We start from the raw sequence: 9,567 nt of genomic DNA, 5'->3' as shown, positions 1-9,567 counted from the left end.
ATCTCCAAAACAGAATATATTACATTTTATCCCCATGTTTACATCATCGGCATATGCTGTGAACAGTTGCATCCCAACTGCGTTCCTCAGATACATGATGAGTCATAATCTGACAATGATGCAGATACACCTATGCAAGTAACCCACGAAGGCTGGCATCCAGTCACCAAATCACCTTTTATCTATATTTGCGTAGTACATGACACTGACACAGCTAGCCCAGAGCTGGCTCCTGGAGTGAACAGAACTGTGGACTCTCCTGTTTATATCTGTCAGCCAGGACACCCTTATTGGAGCTGTTAATCTGTTCCAATCAGGGAACTCTTATTCTATGAGGTCCACCTCGCTGACCTTGTTCCAGTGACTACACCTCCTCTTTGTTTGCTGACTGCTACCCAACTCTTCACCCAGACCACAGCATTTTCCATTAAACTATTCGTCTTTGTTAACCAACCACCTGTGTGGGGCATTATCAAAAACATTCTGAGGATTCAAATATAAAATGTCCGTTGATCTCTCCCCCATATTAAATATTTTGTCAGCGACCAGCATACAATAAATTACATTAAGTTTTCAAAGATGATTTTCCATTGACATATTGATGCTGTTCTCTACTCAGCATTTTTTTAAAAATCCTATTGTTAATTTAACATGTTTTATGATGGACTCATGCATTTTCCGTACTACTGATGTATAGCTGATGTTTGTGTAGCTCATTTTCGCCTTCTTTCTCCTTTTCCTTATCTTAAATAGTTTGATGGGCCTTCTTCCAATTTTAACCTCCAGGAATCCAGAATCTATGAAATTTTGTTAAATAAATACAAATTCATCAAAAATCTGGAGTCAGATCTGCTAATGCTGTGGAATGCAGAATATCAGGTACTGGGACCATGTTAGCTTTCAGTACCATTAATTTCTCCAGTGCAAATTTGTTACTAATACAAATGTCATTCTAGTCCTCATTCTCCCACCTACTCTGATCTCTAATCCTAGGAGATTTACTGTATCTTCCGAGTGAAAAACAGACACAAACAAAACTTTCTCTATCATTTCTCTACTTCCCAATATAATTTCTGCTCATTTTGCTTCTAATTGCTCTTTATTTATCGTTGGCAATTTTTCCCCATACCTCAAGAAGCTTTCATAGTGCTTTTTGTCAAAGTGGTCTTACTACACAACTCTGTTTCTTTTTCAGTTTCTTAACCCTGATTTGTTGTATTGTAAAGATAATCTAATCCTTATACTTACTATAATTTCTGGCCACTGTAATTGTATTAATATGTTATAATCCCTTGTTTCTTTTGTCAGCCATGGTTGATTTTTTTTAGAGCGTTAGTACACTGAACAAAATGCACTCTATTTGTCAGCCATGCAATGGTTATTGTTAATGCTACAGATTTTCAGTGTTGCATTTTTGTGTATTTTCCAAAGCAACTTGGAAACACCATTATTTTCACATCTCATCAGCTGAAAGTTATTTCTGTAGTTGCCAATTGTTGTAAAGTGAGATAAAGAGAAGTAAAAGAAGGTGCATTCTTACCACTCGTGAAATCTCTGCAATATTATTCTGTTGGAAAGCCGCCAAGGAATGATGCAATGCTATTGCCACAAACGCTGTGAGGGAAACATCCTTTTCAGTTCCACTGACTCCACCCTAAGGAAGAGAAACTCATATGATACATCTAGTGACTTAATTAAAACATACTCTGTTCCAATCCTTTCTCTTTATTGAACCAATATGAGCCAGTAGTTTTGTTCAGGCTTGCAAACTCTTGGAGTTATTGGCCTGTACAAACTCCTGAATTAACCTCAATCAACTGATGGAAGCACAGATCAATTTTACGAAAACTGCCTTCTTTTCCGCCAATTTGCACAGGGAATTGTGGGATGTAGAAGAAGGACAGTGTTATTATCCTGTGAGTGAGGACAGCATCACCATCAACTTGTTAACTTGCATATATATATACAATATTTATATGTAATAACATCAGTAATGCATATAATATGAGTAATAACATCAACTAATCAATAATGTGCACTAAAAACAACATGCAAATATTGTTGGAAATTTAAATATTTATTACAGAGTTTGAAGGATTGTATTCAATGATACTATCAAAATCCAATGAGGATATGAAAGTATCTTTTGAAGTGTACATTCGTGAGCATGTTGTAACAGGCACCTGGAAACACTGCATTACAAATATTTAGAACTAGACTGTCATTTCAGACATCACATCAAAAAAGATCATGGAAGTTGTCATGTACACATAGAGGAATTGAAGAGAATCTGGCAGGAAATCATGTCAAAAGGTCTTTAATTCATCTCCAGTTAGTTTGTCCAAGTCACTGATTGCTAGCAAGAAGTCAAGCATTTAGGTCATGCATAAGAAAGCACATATAAGGATCTGTACTTCTTTGGAGTGTGAGAGGAAACCAGAGCACCCAGCAGAAACCCACGCTGACACAGAGAGAACACATAAACTGCACATAAACAGTCGCCTGAGGCTAGAATTGAAATCGGGTCCGAATGAAGTGAGGCAGCAATGCTAACCACTGAGCCAGCATGCTGCCCAGAAGTGGTTTTGTAAGCTATACTGCATTTCTATTTATAGACGGGATAAAATAGATCCAATCCTATATGTCCTATCAATCTAACAGATTGTTGTCATGATGTTCACAATCATGAACGATCTTGGACAAGTCAAGAAAGAAAAATTAAAATGGTTCCAAAGCCTGAATGGCTGATGAGGAGCAATTAAGATGAATAGTGCAACAAAAAAAGTGCCATACTTCATGCAGCCATTGCTAACACTTGGAAATTTACAGCCCCGTCAAGTCACCAATAGAGATTTGGAGCAGTTTGAAGATTCATTCCAGTTTATGATGGAATGAGACTCCAAAGGTCACACGTCGTCCTTCAATACCACATTAAAACAGTGACTACATCAACCTGTATTTATGGATCTGACTGGAAATCTACACAACAGGAATAAACAAAGAAAAGATCTTAGGTAATCTGAGAAAAAATAAATATGCACACAATACCTGTGGGAAGCAATTATTTTGTAGTGCATATAAGCCTATAAGGAATCTCGTTTTGGAGACTATATTCAATTTCACTACAGTTCATGCCAATCAAAATCAGCTTTTCTGGACAGATAACTACATTTCCCTCAAAATGAACTTTGATTGATCAGAATATTTTAAGTAAGAACTAAGTCGAGAGTGAGCTGACGGCATTATTGGGGTGGAGAAGGTACGCACACTGCTGGCAGTTTTGAGACCATTGAATGTGCAAGGACACATAAGAGTGTAACAGCCAACAATTGTATAGCAATACCAAAAAGGAGAAACAAAGTGCACTCAGTGAAACATTAACAAAAGAAGTAGAAGCAGCGTATATGGGCAGGACCTGTATGTCTCTGGTTATCACTGGATGGGGATCTTCAAATGCTCCAGATATTTTTTGTTCATGGATGAGATAGGCCACAGATTCCTGGATGAATTTGTCATTGACAACAATTTGTGCTCGTGCCATTGAGAGTATTTTTACAACAAACGCAGTCAACCTGAAAAGAAACAAAACTGTAATGTGCACCCGTTGGAACACTCAAATTACAATGGCACATTCTTAATTTGATACATGTCATTTTTAGTGGCCTTATCCAAAACTTTAAAAATTCAGTTTCAGCACACCAACTTCCTTGGCTCAATTTGAGATGCACCTTGTCATTTCTTTCCTTGACCAGTCTTCTATTAAACTCTCATGAGAGAATCCCTACAGTGAGGTAGCAGGCCATTTGGCCCATCGAGTCCACACTGACCCTCCAAACATTATCCCATCCCATCCCTGTAACCCTGCATTTCCCATAGTTAATCCACCTATACTACATATCCCTAGACACTACGGATAATCCGTCTAACCTGCACATATTTCAACTATACAGGAAACCGGAGCATCCAGAAGAAAGCCTGCAGGCATGGGGAGAATATGCAAACTCCACACAGACAGTCATCCAAGGGTCGAATTGAACCAAATCCCTAACATTGTGAGGCAGCAGTGCCAAACAATGTGCCACCATGCCACCTTTAGGCAGTCTAGGTCATATTTTGTCCCATGAAGCTCCATATGACTGGGCATTCTAATAAGCAAAGATGCAATCTTAGTTTAATTAATTGTGTTTTTTTCCTGAATAAACATTCTAACAATTATCAAACAATCTACTTTAATTGAAATAAAACGTTGGCTTGTCCTGTGCTTTTTAATTACACCAAAGTGTGAATTATAACAAACTCTACCCTTAATATTATCCTCCAATGATTTATCACTTCTCAAAAGTATTCTAATGAAAATCTGAGTGAAAACAGATGTAGATTAAGATGAGATGAGAACATGTAGGTGAACGCAGTATGACACACGCACCATGTGCTGCTCGGATGAGTTTTCCAGGCTCCATAGGACCCATCGTCTTTCTTATATCCCAAAATCCTATTATACCCTGGAAAGGAATATAGCATGGTTGTTACAAACCAAGAAAAAAAAATTATATCGCAATTACCTCAATTTAATATAAACAAGATGCAATTTGATGCAATAGCATCTCATTTGTGGAATAAGATTATTTGCACAGATGTGATGGAAATCATCTCTGTCAGAATGATGCCTGAACTAAAGGATTTCAATAATGAGGGTACTGACACAGCCTGTGCTTATTTTCCTTTGAGGGTAGAAAATGTAGAGTCAATATGATCAAGGTGTTCAACTTTAAGTGGCTGTTTTAAGCTCAAGTCTGCACAGGTTTGCTTCATCTGATCACTGTGAAGCTATGCTTCCTAGAACAGCCATCAGGGATTTCAAACAAACTCAGCCTTTCCTCAAACAGACTATGCAGGTAACATTTCAGCCGAAGTTTTCATGATTGTATCAGATTTTTTGTTAGGCAAAAGTGAGGACTGCAGATGCTGGAGATCAGAGGCCAGATTAGAGTGGTGCTGGAAAAGCACAGCAGGTCAGGCAGCATCTGAGGAGCAGGAGGGTGCTGCCTGACCTGCTATGCTTTTCCAGCATCACTCTAATCTAGATGCTCAGATTTTCTGTCATCAAGTCTGATCAGAGAGGTAAAATAAAATGAAATTTTAAAATCTATTGATGTATTTTAATCCAGTTATGAAGAAACATTAAACTTGAAACACTTCACAACAATACAGCTTTGATGAACATTTAGACTTACATTCTCTTCACACTCACTAAGTTTGAAGACCTAATGTGACAGAGGACTTCAAAGTTAATTGTTGTATAATTTAACAATAATGTATTTTTATTCTTATAGGTGTTATATAAAACTAAGTAAACGATAATACAGATTTTAAGATAGCGTCGTTTCTGTGATGAGAACATATGATAAAATGCATATTGTTGTTGTGCTGATACAATGGCTCCAAGAGATGTTTTATGTCCTTGTTTATTTAATAAGAAAGGTTGAAAGCAGAGATACTGATTGGCCTGCTTCAAAACCCACAAAGTAAACAGAATGTGAGGCTTTTGGGTTTTTCCCCCCTATGTTTGGAACAATAGAAGCAGCCTGAATGGGTGGGGTTAAGCTCCTACAAAGCCAGGATCTTTATTTTTAGTTTTTCAGCTGCAGTTGCTGGGATAATGAAGCTGGATTTGGAAACTGCAGCACATCTTTCCTTGCTATTCTCTCTCCCAGAGTTTTTTCTTGATGTTTTCCTCCATGGACTGGAGAATTGCCTGTGAGACTATCTTTTTACTGAATTCCACCTTTTACAAAAGATGTGTCCTTGGGATGTTACTATTATGGAACAATTCATTAATTAATAGTAGTTACTATATTGATTGATTTGTTAAGTGCTTCGATTTACAGTTACAGTTAAGTCAATTTTTTTATTCTTACTTTGTATTTTAATACTGTAAAAGAAATCTGACATTCATGCTGGTATTAATCTAACTCCCTGCTAACAATGCAGACTTCCAGAAATTTCCAAATCAGGAGTTCCAGACCCGGAATACTGTTGCAATTCAAGTCACCATGCCACAGGAAGCATACTGTGAAACTTGAAAAGGTTCAGAAAAGGTCTACAAGGATGTTGCCAAAATTAGAGTTTGAGCTACAGGGAGAGGCTGGTGCATTTTCTCTGGAGCGTTGGAGGCTGAAGGGTGACCTTATGGAGATTTATAAACTCATGAGGGGCATAGATAGGCTAAATAGACAAGGTCTTTTCCCTGAGGCAGAGGAATCCAAAAAACTGGAGTGCATGAGTTTAGGAAGTGAGCAGAAAGATTTAAAAGGGTCCGAAGGGCAACTTGCTCTTGCAGAGGGTGGTGCGTGTATGGAATGAGTTGCCAGAGGAAGTGGTGGAAGTTGGTACAAGTCCAACATTTAAAAGGCTTCTGGATGGGCATATGGACAGGAAGGGTTTATAGGGATATGGGCCAAATGCTGAAAAATGGGACTAGAATTATTTAGGATATCTGGTAGGCAGGGATGAGTTGGACTGAAGGGTCTATTTCCATGCTGTACATCTCTATGATTCTATAACTGTCAGCTAAAAAAGGGTGTAGAAACATTCTGAAAATTCAGTTTGGACATTCCCTTTCTTCAGTCAATTGAAACAGCAAATGCGATTTAACATACCCAGAGATGGATGCATCACAAGAGGCTACTTGAGTACAATGCAAATGCCATCTCTTTGCAAAAGCAGTTAAAATTGTTCCAATTACATGAGCAAAGTAAACTCAATTCATGTTAGATCTTGATGATTGAGTTCACTGACAAATCAAATGCAGGACTTTCTATCAAGCATTGCCTCATAAATGGTTTGAATGCTTCTCTTACAGAATAACTTAAGGTTCATACAACATAAATACAACATAAATACAATTCAAACTGTAGTCAAGGTCAATTTGCACAGTGAGCGTCAAGTCGAATGGGAGTTACCTCCGGAAATAGAGAAGCAAACATGCACAGCTAAATCCTTTCTTGCTGAATGGATAGAATAGAAGCAATAAGGGATGAATTTAATTAAAAAGGTTTGTTGCTGGATTCCATGTTAAGCTAAAGGAAAGAAGCTTACCTGTTTCAATGTGAAAGATTGCTTCATCCTTGCGTTCGGCTTTAAGTGACAGCCACTGATCGCTTTGGTCGAGGTATTCGACGACAAAGACTGTAGGGGCCATATGCATTGCTGTTTGCTCTGCACAGCCAGTTGGCACTTTGATTAGCTTGTCAATTCCAGCAGCACTTAGCGAATTTTCCACTGCCTCTCCCATTATTGTCCCTAAAACAGCAGGGTTCAAGTGAAGTATTGGTTTAGAAAGCGACAAATTATGTTTCTCTTCTCAGATCTAAACAGAGTTTATTGCACTTTCAATACTCTTCTTGCAGTATGGAAATGGTTTCCTGCATAGAACTGCAGTGATTGTAGCAAGGTCAGTCAAGTGGACCGCACAGAATATGAGATCTTTGTTTGGAATTGTTAACCTGGGTCAACCAGTGAGCCCTGGCTGACAGGTACAAACAGGAGTGACACATATCCTGTTCACTCTTGGAGTTGTCTCTGATAAGGCTGTGCCAGAGTCAAGGACTTTTCACATGTAAATAAATGATGAATAGGTGATGGGATACCAGCCTCTGTGGAATTATTTCAGTGGTAGCAAGAGCAAAGCACATCCTAAAGAAACTCTCACATCAGTCATCTCAAAGTTGGAGTAAGGATTGCTTGCATCATGCATTATTTGGAAAGCTTGACTCATTCAATGCTGCTGTCAAAGATTGGGCCCAGAATGTGGAAAGGATGCCTCCCTTTTCTGGGAAAATGACATTAGTGTAATTGAAAAGCACCGAGTAATCATCCTGAAAGCTTTTTCAGTTATGAGGAGCCTAGCTTTCTTTGATGCTAAACCTTTCAAGAGTTGATAGGTTTGGTTCAGGAATGTTACAACTCCAACCCTCTTCTAATTCTGGAACATTATCAGTTTTATTCAGCAATTTGAGAACCAAGGCACTCTGTTTTGGAATGGTGGATTTGGTTAAGATGACTGGCAGAGGCATGTGAGATTGGCTTTACCCTTAATGAGGTGCTGAGGGACCGATTGGTATGTGCATTAATGACATAACCATGCAAAAACATCTATCGCTGAAGCCTAACTGGACTACAAATAGGCACTACAACTGGTTTTATCACTGGGAAATTATGAAGAGAATCAATAAGATAGAAGCAGAGAGAATGTTTCCATTGGCAGGTGAAACGAGGACAAGAGGACATAGCCCCAAGATTAGAGGGAGCAGATTTAGGTCTAAATTGAGAAGGAACTTCTTCACCCAGAGCATTGTTAATCTGTGGAATTTGTCTCCCAATGAAATAGTTGGTGCTACTTCAGTTGATGTTTTTAAAGCTAAGGTAGGGTTTTTTTTTTAGAAAAATGAAGGAATTAAGGGAAACGGTGAGAGTGTGGGTAAGTGGATCTGAGTCCACGAAGAGATCAGCCATGATCTTATTGAATGGTGGAGCAGACTCGAAGGGCCGGACAGCCTGCTCCAGCTCCTGGTTCTTATGTTCTTAGGTTCCTATGTGCTAATAACCAGGAAGACCAATAAGAAGCACGCAGAGAATGTGGACACAGTTCTTGGACATTTCTTCCAGGTGGATCTACACCTTAGAAGGGAGAAATGTGTGTTCCAGGCATCCCGACTTACTTATTTGGGCTACAGAGTCAACAAAACTGGATTACACCCTTTGGAAAATAAAATGAGAATGATCGAAAATGGCCCGGCTTCCACTTCTGTACGGAAGGTTCGGTCTTTCCCTGCCATAACTTTCAGGGAAGTGAAGAAATAGTTACTGTCCTCTCAGGTGTCAGCACAGTATGACCCCAAGTAAGGTATCAAGGTAGCACTGGCTCATAGGTGGCCCAAAGGAGGGGAACACCCAGTAAGAACAACAACTCACCAGAACAAAAGACCCTATACCCATCATGCGGAGGATAAACATAATTTACAATATTCCATTCAAAGACTGCACACAACACTATACAGGACAAACAGGCAAACAACTAGCAATCTGCCTCCATGGACACCAACTAGCCACTAACTGTGATGACCAGCTGACCCTAGTATCTATACACATAGATGACAAGGACAACATAACGATCATATGACAAGCTAAACATAGAATTTCGAGAAGCATGGCACTCAGCTACAGACTCCATCAACAAGCACATAGACCAAGGTCCGATATACCGGCCACTACAGTGAACAATCAGAACCAGCAACCGGAAGCAGCAGGAACGGAACCAAATAAATTCCAGAAGACGCAGTACAGCAGCGCTTCACAGGAGGCTCCAACATAGGGAAGTTGTCACCTAGATAGGGGACGAAACATCTGCAAATCAAATCCTCAGCTCGGCGAACATACCCATAACCATGGCAACCGGCACCCAAGATACCAATCTTTATACAAACCTTGAACCCAAGAGTATATGCAACCAGGACTTTGTCTAATGTAGAGCATAAATACACCCAGATAGGGAAAGAAGGATTAGTA

At 39.2% G+C, this 9,567-nt stretch overlaps 1 protein-coding gene across 1 annotated transcript in view; it reads right to left on the bottom strand.

The window, feature by feature from the left end:
* Positions 1-1,459: 1,459 nt before the first annotated feature.
* LOC122541279 (complement C4-A-like) overlaps positions 1,460-9,567 on the bottom strand; it is a 128,292-nt gene continuing 120,184 nt past the window's right edge. Inside the window, exons 24-27 of the mRNA XM_043677903.1 lie at positions 7,099-7,302; positions 4,427-4,502; positions 3,416-3,572; positions 1,460-1,654 (exon numbers count right to left, since the gene is read on the bottom strand). Of these exons, the coding sequence (XP_043533838.1) occupies positions 1,475-1,654; positions 3,416-3,572; positions 4,427-4,502; positions 7,099-7,302 (617 nt within the window). The 3' untranslated portion in view covers positions 1,460-1,474. The remainder of the gene's footprint in view (positions 1,655-3,415; positions 3,573-4,426; positions 4,503-7,098; positions 7,303-9,567) is intronic.

The sequence above is a fragment of the Chiloscyllium plagiosum genome, chromosome 37, assembly GCF_004010195.1.
Source record: "Chiloscyllium plagiosum isolate BGI_BamShark_2017 chromosome 37, ASM401019v2, whole genome shotgun sequence".
NCBI lineage: Eukaryota > Metazoa > Chordata > Chondrichthyes > Orectolobiformes > Hemiscylliidae > Chiloscyllium > Chiloscyllium plagiosum.
This window is presented reverse-complemented; position numbering and strand designations above follow the sequence as displayed.